Source organism: Anomaloglossus baeobatrachus, chromosome 5 (genome assembly GCF_048569485.1).
Source record: "Anomaloglossus baeobatrachus isolate aAnoBae1 chromosome 5, aAnoBae1.hap1, whole genome shotgun sequence".
Taxonomy (NCBI): domain Eukaryota; kingdom Metazoa; phylum Chordata; class Amphibia; order Anura; family Aromobatidae; genus Anomaloglossus; species Anomaloglossus baeobatrachus.
In genome coordinates this window covers 346,266,429-346,288,550 of record NC_134357.1, presented here as the reverse complement: position 1 = coordinate 346,288,550, position 22,122 = coordinate 346,266,429, and the positions used below count along the sequence as shown (strand labels likewise).

The 22,122-nt window shown below is 46.2% G+C and overlaps 1 protein-coding gene across 2 annotated transcripts in view; it reads right to left on the bottom strand.

Moving 5' to 3' along the window:
- The window catches only part of LOC142311437 (protein MTSS 1-like), a 204,654-nt gene that overhangs the window by 48,218 nt on the left and 134,314 nt on the right, over positions 1-22,122 (bottom strand). For both annotated transcript variants that reach the window (XM_075349868.1, XM_075349869.1), the window contains exons 5-6: positions 14,650-14,741; positions 8,393-8,467 (exon numbers count right to left, since the gene is read on the bottom strand). In XM_075349868.1, the coding sequence (XP_075205983.1) occupies positions 8,393-8,467; positions 14,650-14,741 (167 nt within the window). The remainder of the gene's footprint in view (positions 1-8,392; positions 8,468-14,649; positions 14,742-22,122) is intronic.

The window sequence follows — 22,122 nt, the reverse complement described above, 5'->3', positions numbered from 1 at the left end:
CCTCTCCTCCGCAGAAGCCCGCCGTACTTCAGTCAACGGCATCTGGTGTCTCCGTCCACGAGCCCATGCAGATCGACCGTGTGCGGCAGTCTGAACAACGCCGAGCAGAGCGGTTCGCCAAGGGCCTCTGCTTCTACTGCGGAGAGGGCACACACCTGCTACGCTCCTGTCCAGAGAGGCCGGGAAACTCCAAAGCCTAGGGTTGGTAGGAGAGGCCACCCTAGGTGCTGGGACTCTCTCAGACCCGGTTATGTGGACAGTTCAAGTGACAACGGGAGAGACTCGGTTCACGGCTGAGGTGTACCTCGATTCCGGGGCAGCAGGCAATTTCATCCAGCAGGCCACGGTGGACAAGTACCAGGTACCTGTTACTCCACTCGACAAACCCCTCGTGATTGCCTCTGTGGATGGGAGACCCCTCTCTGACACCATCTCCTGGATCACCAGGCCGGTCGAACTGCGTATCGGTGCCCTGCACACCGAGAACATCGCTCTCTACGTCCTTCCACACATGTCCCATCAAATTCTGCTGGGACTTCCCTGGTTACGGACACATGAACCGTCAGTCAGCTGGGGCACTGGTGAAATCACCCGATGGGGCTCTTCTTGCCATGAGAACTGTCTGAAGACCATACAACCCATCCGACGACCTCCGGTTCCAGAGTCCCTACCGGGACTGCCTTCGGCCTATTGGTCCTTCGCGGATGTCTTCGACAAAAAGGAATCAGAGGTACTTCCGCCACATCGTCCTTACGATTGTGCCATCGACCTGCTCCCGGGAACTACACCACCTCGAGGACGGATATATCCGCTGTCTCCAGCCGAAACAAGGGCCATGTCTGCCTACATCACAGAGAGCCTGGCAAGGGGATTCATTCGGAGATCCTCCTCTCCTGCTGGAGCAGGCTTCTTCTTCGTTAAGAAGAAAGAAGGCGACCTACGCCCATGCATAGACTATCGGGGATTAAACCAAATCACCGTGAAAAACAAGTACCCCCTGCCGCTCATCCCCGAATTGTTTGATCGGCTTAGAGGAGCTCGTGTGTTCACCAAGTTGGATCTTCGGGGTGCCTACAACCTGGTCCGCATCCGCTCTGGGGACGAATGGAAGACCGCGTTCAACACTCGCGATGGGCACTATGAATACTGTGTGATGCCCTTCGGCCTGTGTAACGCACCAGCAGTCTTTCAGGAATTGGTGAACGACGTGTTCCGGGACCTTCTCTACATCTGTGTGGTGGTGTATCTTGATGACATCCTGGTCTTTTCTCCGGACCTCCAGACCCACAGAGAGAACGTGCAGCTGGTACTACGACGACTGAGGGAGAATCGTCTGTACGCCAAGTACGAGAAGTGTGTCTTCGAGCAGTCTTCTCTTCCCTTCCTGGGTTACATCATCTCCGATACTGGACTGCAGATGGAGCCGAAGAAGGTCTCTTCCATCCTCAACTGGCCTCCTCCTTCTGGACTAAAGGCAATCCAACGCTTTCTGAGATTCGCCAACTATTACCGCCAGTTCATCCCTCACTTCTCTGCTCTGACCGCTCCTCTCTCCGCCTTGACCAAGAAGGGGGCTAATCCAAAGGACTGGTCACCTGCGGCCGACGCCGCGTTTGACTCTCTGAAGCGGGCATTTGCCTCCTCTCTTGTCCTCCACCGTCCAGAGTTAAACCGACAGTTCACCTTGGAGGTGGATGCCTCCTCCTCGGGAGCCGGAGCAGTGCTCATGCAGAAGTCCTCCTCCGGGAAGATGGTGACTTGCGGTTTCTTCTCCAAGAGCTTCTCTGCGCCTGAACGCAACTACACCATCGGTGACCGAGAGCTATTGGCAGTCAAACTGGCTCTGGAGGAATGGCGCTACCTTCTGGAAGGAGCAGTATACCCCGTTATTATTTACACGGACCACAAGAACCTGGAATACCTGCGGTCTGCTCAGCGACTGAACCCACGGCAAGCCAGGTGGTCCTTGTTCTTTGCCAGATTCGACTTCCAGCTCCATTTCCGACCCGCGGACAAGAATGTACGCACAGATGCCTTGTCCAGGTCTTTCATGCCCATGGAGCAGGAGGAAGAGACATCCCAGCCCATCATCTGCCCTAGTAAGATCATTCCGGTGACTCCTGTCACCCTGGCCCAGATACCGCCCGGGAAGACCTATGTCTCTGAGACTGACAGGCAAAAAGTGTTACACTGGGGCCATGCCTCGAAAATAGCCGGTCACGCTGGTCAGAAGAGAACTTGGAGTACGATTGTACGTCATTACTGGTGGCCATCCCTTCGCATGGACGTCGCTTCTTTTGTCTCAACCTGCTCCTCTTGTGCCAGGAACAAGACGCCCAAACATCTGCCATATGGCCGTCTTCTGCCTCTGCCTATACCCTCAGTACCGTGGCAACACATTGCGATGGACTTTATTACGGACTTGCCATTGTCCTCCGGACACACAGTCATATGGGTCGTGGTGGATCGGTTCTCTAAAATGGCTCATTTCGTCCCTATGGCTGGACTGCCCTCTGCTCAGGAACTCGCTGACGCCTATGTACAACACATCTTCCGGTTGCATGGCTTTCCATCACACATTGTGTCCGACAGAGGAACTCAGTTCACCTCCCGCTTCTGGAGGGCTCTCTGCAAACATCTGCGAGTGACTCTGGACTTTTCTTCAGCCTACCATCCCCAGTCGAACGGCCAAGTGGAACGGGTCAATCAGATCTTGACCTCCTTCTTACGTCACTACGTCAACGCCCATCATGACGACTGGTCCACGCTTCTTCCTTGGGCTGAATTCTCCCACAACCACCACGTCAGTGAGTCCTCTTCCAGCTCTCCCTTCCATGTCGTTTACGGACTTCAGCCTTCCGACCCTTTGCCTGTATCCTCTTCCTCGGATGTCCCTGCTGCTGATGCGGTAGCCCGTGACTTTGCAACCATTTGGGACTCTGTCAAGGCGTCCCTTGGACGTGCTTCCCTGCGGATGAAGAGACACGCAGACAAGAGGCGTCTGGATCCCCCGTGTTTCTCTCCAGGAGATCTCGTCTGGCTTGCTTCCAAGTACGTCCGATTGAAGCTACCATCCTACAAGCTGGGACCTCGCTACATCGGGCCGTTTAAAGTCCTCAGCAAGATCAATGAGGTCTCCTACAAACTGCAGCTCCCGGCCACGATGAGGATACCCAACTCCTTCCACGTCTCCCTGCTCAAGCCGGTTATCCTTGGTCCCTTCTCCACTGCTGCCAGTTCGGCTCCACCTCCTATTGCCGATGACGACATCTATGCGGTAAGGGATATCGTGGCCATGAAAACCGTACGGGGTCGACAGTTCTTCCTGGTAGACTGGGCAGGGTATGGTCCTGAGGATAGGTCCTGGGAGCCTCGGGAGAATGTGGGTACTCCTCTGATCCGTGCCTTCCTGTCCCGGTTGCGGGAAGGGGGGCGTGTGGGGGGGGGGGTACTGTCACGCTCCCCGGGTCCCCTGCCCTGCTCCCCGGCTCACCTGCCACGCTCCCCGGCTTCTCTGCTCCTCTCCCCGGTCTCCAGCCTCCTTTTCCCGCGGTCCCCAGGCGTCCCGGTCCCCGCTCCCGGCGCCCGTCTGCTACACACCGCCAGCCCGGCTCTCCTGCTTCTTCCTCACCGCTCCCTGCCCTGGCTTCTGGCACCTGGGCCGCGCGCATGCGCATTAGGGCGCGCGCGCGGTCATTGACCCTTTCTTAAAGGGCCAGCGTCCACTGACAGGAAATGAAGCACACAGGTACAGGGTATAAAGGGGTTTAGTGTCCAAGTGGGCGGGGCCTGTTCTTCGTGTTTCCCAAGCTAGGAGTCAGGTCTCCTTGTGTTTCTGTGAGATACTCACCTCTCTCTCTTCTAGAGCCGATCCTGCCTCGTCATCCGGTCCTACCGAATCCCGAACCCCGAACGCTGCCTATCTGCCATCCTGACAGTCTGTTCCATCTCTGATCCCTGCGGTGACCCGTCATCTCGCTCCATCGGTTCCGGACTCCGCCTGACACCATCTCGGCTTCCGAACCTGAGCTCCGTCACCCGGACTACCATCAGTGACTCCATGGTCCCAGGGACTTCTACATTCCACTATTTTGCACGGATTATCCTGCTACCTGTAGTGCTCCAGCTACCGGACCCCTTACCATCATCAAGGAGTTCGGCCCAGTGGATCCACCTCCTGGGTCTGCCCGTCCACCTGGCCCTAACAATAACCTGAAGGAAGCTCTACTCAAAAGGGGAAAATTCAGCTTTGTTCGATCTTTACTGATCTTCAAAAGCAAAAATTCCTGTCCCTAGGTCGTATCGGCTACAATATATGGAACACAACTTATGGATCGGAGTGCTGCAGTTTTCGGAAATTAATAAAACAAACAAAAAGGATTATATTTCATACCCTAGACAGCCCCTTTAACTTCTTTCCTGAGAGTACAGGGTCCTGTCAGGTAAATATTACACGCGATATACTTGTCAGCATTGGATATTAAAGGTGACCATACACAAGAGAAAATCACTTTTTAGCAATTGTTTCATTAAAATAAAATAAAAAGATTGTTTAATATATTATCAAATGATAAGAGCTTCTGATCAGAAGACAAAGCTAAACAGGGTTGAAGAACTTGGGCTTGGAGGTGAGTAAGATAGGGCACATATAGCCACTAACTTCTCATTAGTGGGGAATGATAGCAACAACAATTTAAAGGGAACCAACCATCAGGATTTTCATATATAAAGTAAAGCCAGTGCTATGCTGGTGCTAGGATGCTGAATGTAACCATACTTTTTTTCTGAGATTGGATGTTTTATTTCAGAAATATGTGCAAGTAAAGTTCCAGCAATGCACTGCTATTTGATTGACAGGTGCAACAGGAAGGGAATATGTGAGTCGAGTCTTGCTATCTATTCCTGCCCCTGTCTGTCTGCGCCGGATTAACATATATGACGGTGACAGGGGTAGGAAGGCCAGGCAGACAGACAGGGGTGGGAATAGATAACAAAACCAGACCCACATATTCCCTTCCTGTTGCACCTGTCAATCATATAGCAGTGAATTGTTGTAACTTAACTTGGACATATTTCTGAAATAAAACCTCCAATCTCAGAATAAAATGTATGGTTACATTCAGCATCCTAGCACCAGTATAGCACTGGCTTTACTTTATATATGAAAATCCTGATGGTTGGTTCCCTTTAAGACAGATTCATCACCAGATTCAAACTACAATCCATAATGTAGAGCTTTTACACCTGATAAGACTGGTTTACTAACTTTGAAAATTGATTTCAGAATGGCGGTGTAATCCTATAAGTAAACGGGCCATTTTTAATAACACTTGTATTAATTTAAAGTAAGCACACCAGCCTTTATCATATTTAAGAGATATATACAATTTGTTTTGTGAAATCTGGTGACAGAGCCGCTTTATTACCAGGCCTGTCATTCAAAGTAATGGCTTGGTTCCACAAAAAACGTATATGATATTACAGTGATGTCCCTCATAATACCAGCGTTCCTCGATCACTTCTAGAATGTGCCAGAAACCAGAACTGGAAAATGTCTTGCGGATAGGTAGCACTCATAGTAAATCATCTTGAGGTATATTCATGCAAATGGAAACATACAGAAGCTAAGTGGCAGCACTGACAATGTGGCTTTAAGAGTTCTATATCCAACATACACTGGGTGGGTACTTGAAAAATCTTTATTTTCCACTGGGAGACAGCAATGTTTTTATATATATATATATATATATATATATATATATATATATATATATATATATATATATATATATATATGTGTATATATATATATATATATATATATATATATATACACACACACACACACGATCATCTTTGTGGTCCAGATGTGCCTAGTAGTGATGTCAGGAGTAATCTACCATAGTGACAAAACCCCCTTTCAGGAGAAAACCCGTGAAATTGTTCCTCAGGATGGCAATGGAAACGCACGCTCTCTGGCCAAAAATATTAACAGTGTTGGGGAGAATACAGCCCCGCTGAGCTAGGGACAGACTGAAGTTTGGATTAGTGGTCCATCTTGTAACCTATAATCAAACCCACTTAACCTGCACAACTTTGATAGCAATGTCGCCACCTGAAAAACCTGGAAAGTAATCTATTAACTTTACAATCTACGGGAAGAGGAATGTATTCAGCCGGCTCCTAGACATGACAATTTCTGGGAAAAGCTGGGTGACATCTAATATGCTCAGCATTAGAGCACATTTGCTGGCAATGACCCAGCTTTTCCAGAAATCTTCCACTCACATAACTAAAACCTAAGAAAAAAGCACAAAGCACAAATGCATTCAACAGTAACTTGGCTAAAGGAGTTGTCACAATAAAACAAAGTGTATCACCTGTCCAGAGGATACAGGGGGCCGGACCACTGTGACCCCCTACTGAACTCAAAAACAGGAACCCCAAACTCCCATGTGTGAATGAAACTAAACTGCGTGACCAAGCTTTACTCACTGCTATGATACTTAGGCTATGTGCCCACGCTGCGGAAAATGCGCGGATTTTGTCGCGGATTTCTCGCGGAAAAGTCGCGGATTTCCCGAAAATCTGCAGCAGCGGCACTTCCCAGCCATTTCTATGGCTTTTTGGAAATTCTGTGCCCATGCTGCGGATTTTTCCGCGGCGGATTTGGTTCGGATTTTGATCCGGAAAATTCTGCAACATGTCAATTATTGTTGCGGATTTTGGCTTCAGAATTGGGAAAAAAAAAATCCGCAACAAAATCCGCGGCAATTCCGCGGTAAATCCGCACCTTTGAAAAGGTGCGGATTTTGCGGGAAAGCCGTGGATTTTCATGCAGAATAATCCGCAGCAACATTCTACCGTGGACACATAGCCTAATAGAATGGCTACCCCGTCATGCAAGTGAATGGAGTCGTGGCCAAGCATGAGCACTGCTGTTCAATCGTCAAACAGGTCTCAGGACTGGTTGGGGTCTCAGAGCATCTTCTATCCTGTGCATATGTGATAAATGAAATAGTGGGACAAGCCCTGTTAGGCCATGTTCACACAATATGTCTTTGTGAGCGTTTTTTTTTTTATGCAAATTAAAAGGCTGGTTTTTTACAATATCGGTAAAAGCTGTGAGATTCCCGAAAGATCATGAACACGATTGCTTTTTGGAAAAGTGCTGTGTTTTTGAACACTGTAACACATCAATTCTTTCAGTATTTTTGTTTTACCACAAAGCAATGAGGAAGAACAAAAACGCTGGAAAACCATGCATTTTTACATTGTTGTTTTGTTGTGTTGGGGGAATAAAACTAACTGTATTGAACATGTACTGTAGATAAATGACACGTATAATCTACACGGGTAAAAACGCAGCAAAAAAACAAAACAAAAGAAAAACAAAACAAAAACACAGCAAAAACACAGCAATATCAAAAACACAGCAATAGCAAAACAAACAGACACCAATAACAAAAAAAAAACAAATCAAAAACACGCAGCAAAAAAAAAATGCAGGAGAACCAAAAACTCTGCAATAACCAAACAAAAACACAGCAAAAAAAAAAACACAAAACAAAACAAAAAAAACACAAAACAAAAACAAAGCAATTCTTATTTTTTTTAAAGCAGCTTCTTTACTGCCTAGAGAGCAGGTTTTGCCTGCAGAAAAAAACCGCTAAGTGTGGACATAGCCCAAATCTGTTTCTGGGGAAGTTGGGTGGAAAATGTGGCTTTATAGTGACATACACCGGTTTTCTCCATATTCTCTCATATGTTGGAAGACTGATATGCCAGTCATATTTGCCTTTAAAAAGTCTCGGAAAGTTGGGTGGCAATCTCGGTGTCTGAGCTATAATGTCATACAGTGACCGGTGAGAGATATGATATAATTATACTATTTATCTATATAAAGATACTGAGACAATGTATGTATATGTGTGTACAGTATACGTGTATGAGGAGCATTCAGCAGATTTCTGGAGGAAAATAATGAAAACTCCTATTCTTTCTCCTCCCCATAGAGGTCCCTGCAGTTTCCTGTCTTTCCTATTTCCTCTGTTACATTTCCTTCCCCACAAAACAACTCGATTAATCTAGCATGCATTTAAAGCAGGAAGTTTCGCTTTGAGCAATAAATCCTGTGAATTATCACCAGCTGAGATCTGTGGCGCTAACATTTCTAACATAGCCGCAGTGTAAAAGAGAGTGGCTATGCTACAGATGGGGCAGCACACGGCAGACCAGCCCATAGAGATGATACAGGGCCATTCTATAAGGTCCCTTTACATCTGGAAATACCATAAAACCGCTCCATTTTCCTGTGCTTCTCTGTAGAATAACACTATGTATCTGCTTCCCATGGCACAAGATATTACCACTGTGGCACAATATTACTCACCTTTCTTCACTTTCTTTTGCAACTTTATTGTATCTGAGGATTTCTTCTTTATCTCGGCTCGTGCCTTCTTATACTCTAAAAAGAGACAAGGAATGAGAATTAGCCAAAATGGTCCGCCATCACCAGTCTGATGATTTTTCGATCTGAGGCCTGTACACCGATATAACAACATGTGCCAGTGGTGCCCATAGCAATAAATCAAGATTCCAGCATGGACACACTTGTTCCTGATTGACGCCAGTGGGTACCTTTAATATTCTTTTCTGCCATTTCTTAGTGACCCATTTTTATTACTGTGTGAGAACCAATATTATCTTTCTATTTTATCCTCCATTCCTAAAATGACAAGGATCAGCTCCGTTATTCAGGAGTACGGAGAAGCCAAGTGACGACCCTTAAAGGAAACAAACCAGCAGGATTTTCATATATAAAGTAAAGCCAGTGCTATACTGGCCTAGGATGCTGAAGCCAAGTATAACTTCAGTTCTGAGATTTGAAGGTTTATTTCAGAAATATGTGCAAGTAAAGTTTCTCAATGCACGGCTTTTTGATTGACAGATGCAACAGGAAAGCATCTTGCTATCTATTCCCACCCCTGTCTGCCTGCCTGGCCTTCCTCCTCCGTCGCCATCATAGACATTAATACTAGTGCAGGCACAGAGACAGGGGCGGGAATGGCTATCAAGACCCGACCCACATATTCCCTTCCTGTTGCACCTGTCAATCAAATAGCAGTGCATTGCTGGAACTTTACTTGCACAGATTTCTGAATAAAAATATCCAACCTCAGAAGAAAAGATATACTTACATTCAGCATCCTAGCGCCAGTATAGCACTGGCTTTACTTTATATATGAAAATCCTGCTTGATGGTTCCCTTTAATGAAATATTAGCCCTAGTTTACAGTAGAGCTGTCACTTTAGAAAAGTTTTTCTATTTTATAGGTTCTACATAGTGTTTGTAATCTGTGGAGAGCCGGGTCCTGAAACCCCCGCCAGTCAGTCAAAACTCCGTTCTGAAGTCCGCAGCTTAGGTTAAGAGCTGTGCGTACAAAGCGGTCTACAGGCTCCTTAGTAAGTCTGTGGGTCCTTACATGCACTCTCACAGAGCTGTGTACACACAGACTATTCAATCCGTATACCACTCTCTGCCTGCAGCTCATTCAGGAGCTGTGCACTTTAGCGTGGTCCACAACCATTCAGCTCTAAGATGTTATGAGCCACCTCCAGTTCCTCCCTCACCCCCTCCCCACATACACACAGCAGTGATACCCAGAGACCCCCACTACCAACGCTTCCCTAAAGAAAGCACATATGGACTTTGCACCCCTCCCTTATATCCCAGTATACTTACATATATAGGGTTATCACTTTATATTATACCCAATCGATTCTTACATCAAGCACTCCCTCCACACTATCACATGTAAAGTCAAGCACCATCTTAACCTGTAGTATTCAGATTACCATATTTATCACCTCCTTTCTCACCAGAATATGTGCACCTAGAGCTGCTCTTCTGTGTGAGACTACTCACAAAGTCAGCGTCTGAAGACCTGCTCTTCATAGTGAGCCACAAATCATGGGGCCACGAGCAACACATCATGGGCCCACGAGCCACAGGTGGCTCCTGAGCTCACAGGTGGCTCCTGAGCTCAGAGGTGGTTCCTGAGCTCAGAGGTGGCTCCTAAGCTCACAGGTGGCTCCTAAGCTCACAGGTGGTTCCTGAGCTCACAGGTGGCTCCTGAGCTCACAGGTGGCTCCTAAGCTCACAGGTGGTTCCTGAGCTCACAGGTGGCTCCTAAGCTCACAGGTGGCTCCTAAGCTCACAGGTGGTTCCTGAGCTCACAGGTGGCTCCTGAGCTCACAGGTGGCTCCTAAGCTCACAGGTGGTTCCTGAGCTCACAGGTGGCTCCTGAGCTCACAGGTGGCTCCTAAGCTCACAAGTGGCTCCTGAGCTCACAGGTGGCTCCTGATCTCACAGGTGGCTCCTGAGCTCACAGGTGGCTCCTGATCTCACAGGTGGTTCCTGAGCTCACAGGTGGCTCCTGAGCTCACAGGTGGCTCCTAAGCTCACAAGTGGCTCCTGAGCTCACAGGTGGCTCCTGATCTCACAGGTGGCTCCTGATCTCACAGGTGGCTCCTGAGCCATAGATTGGAGAGCCCTGCTGTAGAACATACAAGGACAGACTCCGTACCTGCAGTTCAGCATATGGTGGGGGACCATTCATGTGTGGCCACCTCTGCTCTGCAAATATGGGATACAAACTTTGCCGTTCTTAAGGACTCTCGCGTATCTAGCAGAGGGCAATACATGTTCAGTTGCTATCAGAGCTGGCACGGAGGATGGCGTGACAATGGCTGCCAGATGACCAGCACATTTAGGTGGAGCTGAACAAAACGCTTCTGCAGGTTTCCCACTCTAGATGAAAGGATAAACCTCTTGTGATCCAGCCCAGGTTACTGAGCCTCACTGTTATTTCTCATGTGGAATGTGAACTCCTGTGACTTTTTCAAGGTTGCTCTGTGGACACAAGTATATGTCTCCGACATAGCACAGAGTCAGCCATGTATGATGAAGGCGGCCTTAGGAATATAGAGCACTGCATTGTACTTTGACCACAGCTTACCCACACATTGTCCCTTTATGTGAGAAAGGCAATGGAGGACATTTAAAGGACCACAGCACAGGTCCCCCTTTATTTCTACAATGGAGCTTGGAGTCTGGAGCACGATTTCACATAAAACTGCACTAGACACTGAGCCAAATCTGTCTTTATTTAACTTTTGCAACTCAGCAAATATTTAGAGAACAGCTCAAGCACACAGAACATCCAGGTTTCCACGCAGCCGTATTTCATTAACCAATATTTGAGATTCAGCAGGGTCTGTAAAGACGCGACATCAAGAACTTTGATCCCTGTCACTTTACTGACTCATCTATAACAAGAAATGTATTGCTTATTAGTCAAACAGAAACTTTGTTTAGGTCTTTCCTTGACTATGACGACATGGTATACTTCCCATCTCCACGATCCTATCCCAATACGTAGTAGATGTAATAATAATAATATTAGCAAATTCCTCCAATTAGAAATGTACTATATTTTTTCTGAAAAGCTATATCACTTCCCTCATGTGCAGGGCATTACAGTAGCTTAAGTATCCTAGGCTACAGCCACACATATGGGACAGTAAATTGTAAGTGGTAGGAACCATGGATACCGAAGTTATGCAATGCCCTGCACATGAGGTAAGAGACATCGCTTATCAGGAGATCTATACTACATTTCTAATTGGAGGTATTTAATATTCTTATTATTACTCTTACTACATATTGGGATAGGATCTTGGAGAAGGAAGTAAGGCTGCTTTCACACTAAGTTTTTTTAACATGCGTCCTGAATGTTTTTTTAACGCAAAAACGGATCCAGTGCAAATGCGTTTTCATTTCAATGCATTTGCAATGGACTCGCGTCAACATGCGTTCACCTGCGTTTGCGTGCGTTATAGTGAGGATCCAGCGACTTGCAGTTTTTTAACATTTTTCAAAAACGCTACTTGTAGCATTTTTGAGCTGCGTCCAAATACTGCAAATTGCTGGATCCTGACTATACTGCATGCAAACACATGGCTGGTATGCTGATAGACAGGATCCTGCTTGCTCTACTGAGCATGCCCAGAAACCAGCCTCGGGTGATCAGTCCCTCTCTCCCCCTCCCTCTCTGTCTCTCTCCCCTTCCCTCTCTCCCCTTACCTCCCAGTCCCTCTCTCCCCATCCCTCTCTATCTCTCTCCCCCTCCCTCTCTCCCTTTCTGTCTCTCTCCCCCTCCCTCTAACCTCCTCCCTCTCTGTGTCTCTCCCCTCTCCCTCTCTGCCTCTCTCTCCCTCTCCTCCACCTGAGAGCTGCGGACACTCGTAACCAAGGTAAATATCGGGTAACCAAGCAAAGCGCTTCTCTTAGTTACCCGATTTTTACGTTCTTTACGTGTGCAGGGAGCAAGCAGCCAGGCTCCTAGCAGCTGCGGATGCTCGTAACCAAGGTAAATATTGGGTATCCAAGCAAGTTACCCAATGTTTACCTTGGTTACGAGCCTCCGCAGCTGTCAGAAGCCGGCTCCCAGTTTGCTGTAAAAGTTTTTTGCTGTAAAAGCAGGATCCGCTTTTACAGCAAAAAAAAGTTCATGACGCAAAAAAAACAAACCGTAGTGTGAAAGCAGCCTTACTCTTTAATTTTAAAGAGTTTTATCTATTGGAATAGTAATGACATGTTGGTAGGATATGCCCTCACGGTCTGATTATTGGGGTCCTGAGAATACAGAGCTGCAGTGTAGGTTCTGCATTGCATTTCTAGGTTAGAGTCTTAAATGACGATGACACGTACATAGCGAGCAGTCGAGATATGGGTGCCGTGGGTCAGTTTCGCAAAAGTCACACTGGCTCACAACTTCTATATATTATAAATATTCTAATTTTCTTCTCCTAAACCACCTAAACATATAAATCTCCTTACAGTAGAACTTGTGTCCATTGTAAACAGCGTCTCACAACCCATTGACATGTGGTAGAAGTTATGGAAGATAAGGAGGTGAATGGGAGCGGATACAATGGCAGTATGTGGGGGACAAACACAGAAAACCGTAACATACTTACATAGGTTAAAAAAAGACCTAGGTCCATCTAGTTCACCCTTCCTCCACCAATTCTACGTTTTGTCATTAAATCATTTATAACCAACAATGTTGTGTGTACTGAGGAAATCATCCAGCCCTTTTGTAAAAGCTGTTATAGTATCTGCCATTACTACCTCTTGTGGTAGGGCATTCCACAGTCTGACTGCTCTAACTGTAAAGAACCCTTTCCTATTTAGCTGCCGGAATCGCTTTTCTTCCACTCGCAGTGAGTGCCCCCTGGTTCTTAGTATTGTCTTCGCAAGGAATAAGTCATGTGCCAGTCCTTTATATTGACCACACATGTATTTATACATATAAATGAGATCTCCTCTGAGATGTCTTTTTTCTAAGCTAAACATATCTAACTTTTTCAACCTGTCATCATATGGGAGGCCTTCCATTCCTTGTAATAGTCTAGTTGCCCGCCTTTGAACTGACTCTAACTTCTGAATGTCCTTTTTATAATGTGGAGCCCAAAACTGGATCCCATATTCCAATTGTGGCCTTACAAGTGATTTATAGAGGGGTTACAATACGGTGGGATCACGGGATCTAATCTCTCTTTTTATACACCCTAGAATCTTGTTTGCTTTAGCAGCTGCTGCCTGACATTGAGTGCTGCTGCTCAGCTTATTTGTAATGAGAATACCCAAGTCCTTCTCCTGTTCTGTAGTCCTGAGTTTACTTCCATTTAATGTATACGCAGTTATAGGATTACTCCGTCCTAGGTGAATTACTTTACATTTATCAACATTAAATCTCATTTGCCAAGTATCTGCCCATTCTGACATCTTATCCAGATCTTTTTGTAAAATTGTACTATTAAGGTCTGTTTTTTATATCCTACATAGTTTGGTGTCATCAGCAAAGACTGACATTTTACTATCAATCCTATCCCCAATAAAGAGATTAACAAGAATCGGTCCTAGCACAGATCCCTGCGGCACCCCACTGCTTACTATAGCCCTATGAGAGAATACACCAATATGACGACTGTTCATTACAAGATTGTTATGTTAATAAAGGTTTCTCCTGAATTAAAATAAGTATATTTGTCCCCACACTGAAGAGGCCCTCTATAGCTACAAGAAATCAATATATTTTCTGATATTGAAAGCGACGTCCTGTATACTGTAATGGCATCAGAGACCACAGTTCCTGGAATCACAGGCTCAAATATACAGACAACTAGGAGGAAAAAAAATTCATAAAATAAAAAAACTATTAATGAATAAAACTACAAAAAAAATAAAAAAATAAAGAAAATAAAGAAGAAATCTGAACAAAATAAGTACACCCTACTTAGTACTTTCTGTTGCATGTGGTTGGGCTGCGGAAACCCGATTCACACGCATGGGGTGCAGACCGTAGTGGGATGGGAGAGAGATTTTAGCATCAAATCTGACACGGGAACTAACCAATGGGTGCAAGGGGTTGTGGTGATATGGGCAATTGTTATGAATGATACGAATATTCATATTGTATGACATCAGGAAGATTATAGAACGCCGGCCTAATACAGATCTGCAGATTCCAAGCAGCGTACGTTTTGAAAATCTTCAGATGTAGACTCGAGGTTTCCTACCTTTTGCATGGTCCTTGTCAAGTTGGCTTGCAATTTTCTTCCACTCTTCAATTTTTCCTTCTAGGGGGTTTATTAAGCTGTCACTCAGGGCTCTGCAGAAAAGATAAACAGAATTAGGAAAAAAACAAGTGCTGGAGAATACAACATTAAGAAATTAGGCAGTCTAGCCCTTATCCAGTCCTCGCTTGGAATCCATCAGGACAGAGGTCCCCACCAGTGAATAAGCAGAAAGTCATTCTGGCCATAAACCCGAGAAGTGTCATGATGGACAGGGGTTACACCAGTCATGCCTTAAGGGGGCTTTACACGCTACGATATCGTTAATGTTTTATCGTCGGGGTCACGTTGTTAGTGACGCACATCCGGCGTCAGTAACGATATCGCAGCGTGTGATACTGACCAGCGACCTCAAAAATGGTGAAAATCGTTTACCATGGAGAGGTCGTCCCAAAACCAAAAATCGGTAATGGTTGATTATCGATGTGGTTCGTCGCTCCTGCGGCAGCACACATCGCTGTGTGTGACACCGCAGGAGCGAGGAACGTCTCCTTACCTGCCTCCGGCCGAAATGCGGAGGAAGGAAGGAGGTGGGCGGGATGTTACGTCCCGCTCCTCTCCGCCCCTCCGCTTTGATTGGCCGGCCGCTTAGTGACGTCGCGGTGACGTCGCTGTGATGCCAAACGTCCCTCCCCCTTGAGGGAGGGATTGTTCGGCAGTCACAGCTCCGCCGCCGACCAGGTAAGTGCGTGTGACGCTGCCGTAGCGATAATATTCGCTGCGGCAGCGATCACACGATATCGCATCCACGACGGGGGCGGGTGCTTACACGCTCGATATCGCTAGCAATTGCTAGCGATGTCGTAGCGTCTAAAGCCCGCTTTACTCTAGGCACAATGTGGGCTCATTGATTACAAGTGATTTAGAGCTCCCATAGACATTAGATAGCTATTGGATGAATGATGGAATATTTTGCCCCCGCCCAAAAAAAAGAGCCAAAAATGTTCATTATATCCTCATGGCTTATGACTGCAGTATTCACTGAAGGTCAAGGGACACTCAACCCTCTTTGCCCAATGTATACATCATATGAAGTGACATGGGCCGGCTAAAGTGCTCTATGAGCAACTATGCTTCAAACTGGCCATGTACGTGATCTCACTTATGGCGATAGCGCATTGGGTAAAGGTATACGCAGGGGATAATCATGTGTATGATGTACAGAATATGTGTATATGTGATCAGACTTGTTGCTAGATGACAGGACTGAACATCAAGTGACCCATGGAAAGATATTAGAGGATAAAATTAAATGGAATCTGTCTCTAGCTTTTTGCTACCCCAACAGAAATCAGCAGAGACCCTCGGTTCCAGTGATGTGTCTCTTACTGGGCTGCTTGCTATCATTTTGATAAAATTACTGTTTTTCCTGCTGCTGATCTAGCAGTTCTCTGAATGCTGAGCTCTATAACCCCGCCCACACCACTGATTGGCAGCTTTCTGCCAATGTACATAGAAAGCTGTTAAACATGGTGGAGGCAGGTATACACAGAGCTCATGTATATGGAAGAGTACATGGCAGCAGGTTTACTAGACCTCTAATGATGATCTTCCGCTGATAAAACACTGATTTTAATTAAAACTACAGCAAGAATTATGCTTCTCAGATTTGGAGGCAAAAACCTGATGAAAGATTCCTTAAATAAGCAGATCACAAAAATACCTAACATTAGGTTTAATAGTTATCAGGGACAAACCCTTTAAAGCTATTTACATATACACACCTGTATATCCTATTAAGCATGAAGTATATAGTCATACATATACTGATGGACTCCCCACTGTAAATGGTCCCTGCTCCACTTTTATTTCTACATACAAAGCATTATCCCCAAGTTCCATCCAAGTTGTGTTACTTCAAAGAAGCCTCACACCTCAATGTATGAATAAGACAATATGGACCTGATTCATTATTACATTTCCAGTTTTTATTGCTTTGCTCCACATTCATCCTTCCATTTGCACCTTTTCTTTAAGTCTATGGGATGGAGTTTAGGGTCTCCAGATGTTTTCGTCCAATTCATCATTTTTTGTCCACCAGTTCTCTCCCCTTCCCAAGTGACTTTATGTACGCCGGTTATATTAGCTCAATCTTTGCGCCATTTTCAAAAACGTGAGATCTTGTGCAAAACAGTTGTAGAAAAGGTTAGAGAAAAAACAAAGCCTTATATATATATATATATATATATATATATATATATACATATATATATATATATATATATATATATATATATATATATATATATATATATAAAAAATAATAATTGTATTCATTTATATAGTGCTATTAATTCCAGAGCGCTTTACATACATTGGCAACACTGTCCCCACTGGGGCTCACAATCTAGAGTCCCTATCTGTATGTCTTTGGAGTATATATATATATATATATATATATATATATATATATATATATATATATATATATATATAAATTATTTCTTTTTTAACTTTTATGAAAATTCATGAACCCCATATACCATTTTGAAGAATTTGATGCGAAAACGGCAACAAATGCTACAAGACAGAGGAGTGTCAAAAATAATGCAAGTGATGAATCGGGGCTGATGAGTTTACCCTGCAGGAAGCTTCAGAAGATCTTGTGAAATTCTGCACGGACGCTTTCCTGTTACTCGTGGGTCTTGTTGGTAATTAGACGTTTTGACCAAAGGGCTCAGACATAAGGAATCAGGCTCTGGAGTAAGATGACTCCCGATTGCTTAGAGCTACTGGTTTGGACGACATGTTGAGACAGAGCCTTGGAAGAAACCGTCTCATCAATGCACAAAATTAAAGGTTTGTAAAACACACAAATACAGCCATGACACTCCATGACATCACATCTTATAAAGAAACAAAGGTTGTGAATAGTGCAGACATTTCCAAACAGTAATTTTCTCAAGATCAGTTAAAGTCCGGAGACTCCAAACTATTACTGCCTAATATGATATCAGGACATCTTTTAAGTGGGAAGAGGCAAAAAATGTAGTTAGCTCAGAAAGCCACTGTCTATAAATAGGTGGAGGAACTTTACGTACCGTAATACTTCAGGGATTAGGAATTCCCTTTAAGGCACCTTCACTTTATAAATAATAAGACGAAGAACTGTGTCCGTGTTGGCCATCATAGAACACAATGCCCTTGTCTTAAGCCTGCTTTACACGAGACGATAGCACAATCGATCGTACCCGCCCCCGTCGTTTTTGCGTCACGGGCACTTAGTTGCCCATGGCGCACAAACTCGTTTAACCCCCGTCACACGTACTTACCTTCCAGACAACCTCGCTGTGGGCGGCGAACGTCCACTTCCTGGAGTGGGCGGGACGTTCGGCGTCACAGCGACATCACACGGCAGGCGGCCAATAGAAGCGGAGGGGTGGAGATGAGCGGGATGTAAACATCCCGCCCACCTCCTTCCTTCCATTAAGCCGGCGGGTGCTGCGGGAGGCAGGTAAAGCTGCTGTTCATCGTTCCCGTGGGGTCACACGGAGCAACGTGTGATGCCACGGAAACGATGAACCGCCGCCATTTTAATTAAACAATTTTATGAAACCTAGCGACGAGTACACGACTCACGATTTGTGAGCGATACTGCGTCGCTAGGAGGTGTCACACGAGACAACGTCGTGCGGTATGCCGGATGTGCGTCACGAAAACCGTGACCCCAACGACATATTGCACAATCTATCATCTCATGTAAAGCCCGCTTTACACTTCGGTCAGTCGCTCCCTCTCTCTTTTATACTCACCGATCACCGGCGCGGCGCTGCACGGCTGTCACACTGCTCCGGCGGCTTCTCCGGCTTTTAAAAATGCCGGCCGCTCATTATTCCATCTCTTATTCACTGCTTCCCCCACCCACTGGCGCCTATGATTGGTTGCAATCAGACTCGCCCCCACGCTAAGTGACAGCTGTCTCACTGCAACCAATCACAGCCGCCAGTGGGCGTGTCTATATCGTTAAGTACAATAAGTAAATAATTAAAAAACAAAACAAAAAAACAACGTGCAACACTACCTGTTCAGCGACGTCGCTATGACCGCCGTACAATCCCTCCTTCAAGGGGGAGGTGCGTTCGGCGTCACAGCGACGTCACAGAGGTGTCACTAAGCGGCCGCCCAATAGCAGAGGAGGGGCGAAAATGAGCGGCCGGAATATACCGCCTACCTCCTTCCTTCCTCATTGGCGGTGGACGCAGGTAAGGAGATGTTCGTCGTTCCTGCGGTGTCACACACAGAGATGTGTGATGCCGCAGGAACGACGAACAACCAGCGGCATGCACCACCAACGATATTATGAAAAGGAGCAACGTGTCAACGATCAACGTTTTTTGACCTTTTTGCGATCGTTGATCGTCGCTCCTAGGTTTCACACGCTGCGATGTCACTAACGACGCTGGATGTGCGTCACTAACGACGTGACCCCAACGATATATCGTTAGCGATGTTGCTGCATGTAAAGCACCCTTAAGAATGATCATTCCAGACCATGGCTTATTGATCCACCAACTTGGATTGTGTTGGCCATTAAAGGGCTTGTCTGACAGTAAAATAGTTAAGCGCCTCTGGTAGCTTTCTCACTGATATTTAGTCCACAATATTCCTGAGTTCTGGTCATACTATCCCCAACCACTAATTGACAGCTTCCTGTGAATACTGTGCATAGGCAGAAAGTTGCCAATCAGTCATGTGGGTGGAGTTATAGAGAGCTCAGCATTGAGAGGCCTTGCAAATCTGCAGCATATAATAGAGTAATAATATCAGAACTGCAGCAAGGGCCCAGTAATTGATACACCGTCAGAAGTAGGGTCTCTGCCCTGCATCATTGTGCCCTCAGTTTTTGAAGCATAAACCTGGTGTTAGATTTCCTATAAAGCATTGTGGTTGGCAGCACATCTACCTGTGTAGATGGGATGTGCTGCTGAAAATATGCCAGCTGTTTCAAATAAATATTCATCCTTTCTCCATGCAGTTTGATTCAGTTTGTGTGAATGGGGCTCTAGACTGCTGGTTTCTCAGACTGATGGGGATAAATCTCAGAGCTCCCATGAGGATCTCTCATAATATTGTTTGCCTGGAAGCTTTTACTCCGCGGTAAAAATGAGGAAATGAAGCACGTGCAGATCTGATGTAGAAACCAAAACATAAGGGTGGATCAAAAGGTCTGAGCCATGCAGATTCAAGGGCAGAGCAGTGGTCTCCTAAGTGAAGCCATCCGCCCCACTGATAAATGTCCTCTCCGAGGTTCACATTACACAGCGTCACAGAGCATTGCCCTAAGGCTAGTTTCACACTTGCGTTGAACGGTATCCGTTGCATTGCGTTGTGTGACGGATGCAACGGATATGTTGCATACAGTGCCACAACGGATGCAACGGATGCTGTAAAACAACGGAATCCGTTTTGATTGTTTTCTTTTTTTTTTTACAGTTTACCGGCAGCAGACTATTGTGAACGATCAGCTGATCGCTAACAGTAGCCGGCCACCGGGTGATCAGCCGCTCGCTCCCAGTAGCCGGCCGCCGGGTGATCAGCTGATCGCTCACAGCAGCCGGTCGCCGGGGGCTCAGCTGATCGCTCCCCGTAGCCGGCCGCCGGGTGATCAGCTGATCGCTCCCAGTAGCCGGCCGCCGGGTGATCAGCTGATCGCTCACAGCAGCCGGTCGCCGGGTGATCAGCTGATCGCTCCCCGTAGCCGGCCGCCGGGTGCTCAGCTGATCGCTCCCAGTAGCCGGCCGCCGGGTGATCAGCTGATCGCTCACAGCAGCCGGTCGCCGGGTGATCAGCTGATCGCTCCCCGTAGCCGGCCGCCGGGTGATCAGCTGATCGCTCCCCGTAGCTGGCCGCCGGGTGATCAGCTGATCGCTCCCCGTAGCTGGCCGCCGGGTGATCAGCTGATCGCTCGGCCGCCAAGAATGTGTGCGGGGGGCGGAGTGAGGAGTGGGTGGAGCCGAGCGGGGCCATGGCGCTGAGGACAGGTGAGTGTGCGTGTGTGTATGTATATGTATGTGTGTGTGTGTATGTACATACATGCGGAATGGAGTGCGGGAGGGGGCGGAGCCAAGCAGGGAAGTGTCGGGCTCCCTGCACACATAGCGAGGGTAAATATCGGCAAAGCACTTTGCTTGGTTACCCGATATTTACCTTGGTTACGGGTGCAGGGAGCCAGAGAGGGCATGCGCAGTGAAATCCAACGGATTGCGCTGCTCAAAAAACCGTTACATGCTGCGTTCCTCCCGCCCAGCGCAGCGTCAAAATAACGACGCTGCATCGTCCAGCGGATGCAACGCGTTACAGTTCGTCGTCCATACAAGTCTATGGAGAATAGCGCAGTGTGTTAACGGACTCCGCTATTCTCCATAGTGACGGACTCCGCTGAACGCAAGTGTGAAAGTACCCTTATTCACACTGATGTCACTAACGCAAGGTAAGGCTTTAATGCGAGTATAGTACTAGCTGGGTTCACCTTGCCGCGGTTGGATGGCTTTTACGTTTTTTTGATCAGTATTAATCCAGTACTCCATGTTATTTATATGTATTACTACTATATACGCCTTTAATTACTATAGAGTATATGCTCATCATGTTTTTTTTCTTCGGTTTTGTCGCTGTGAAGGTGACTCACTATTGTATATATACCAGCTTATGCTATGGCTTATTTTTCTGGTTTTAGGGCATGATACAGTATAGTCACCGATCACGGTAATTCCCAGTCTGTACTGGCAAGTCATTCATGTACATAGCATAAAGCCAACTGCAGCAGGAATCCATGTAAATCCACCAGGCACATTAGTCACTGCAGGGCTGTGGTTCTTGTGGTTTCAGGCAATGAGTGGACTGCCGGTGCCGAGTGACGTGTGGCCACAGACATAAAGATCTTCTGTGCCTACTAATCATATGACAGCACACAGCTCATCCAGAATGCCATGACATCATCCAGACAAGGGAAGACCCCAAGACACAAGAAGAAATGGACGCGCTGGGATAATTAGCATTCAGAAAAACATCAAACATTATTTAGCATTGTATAATCTCTGCTGATAAAGGGGCAGAAGAGAGTCTCCTGTAAATGATGGCTTGTAGGACGCTGATGCCATAAATATGCACGGTTGACTTGGCAAGCTTGTATGTTTATTCTGGGCATATAGGGAATAAAACATTGCATTATCCTCTGGCAGAGGCGAATCTCTCAAAAGAACAAAGGATCAGACATGTTGAAATGTAGTATGCTTGATCCCTCTTTCTTCATGTACAGCTAGCTTCAATGTGATACATTTTATTTTAGCAATTTTGTGATGTCTTTATGTTATCAATCACACCCCTATTAAATAATCATCATAAACTGAATTTAGGCATATTGGGATAGGATCTTGGAGATGGGAATAACCCTTTAGCAAAGCTGTTACCCTGCAG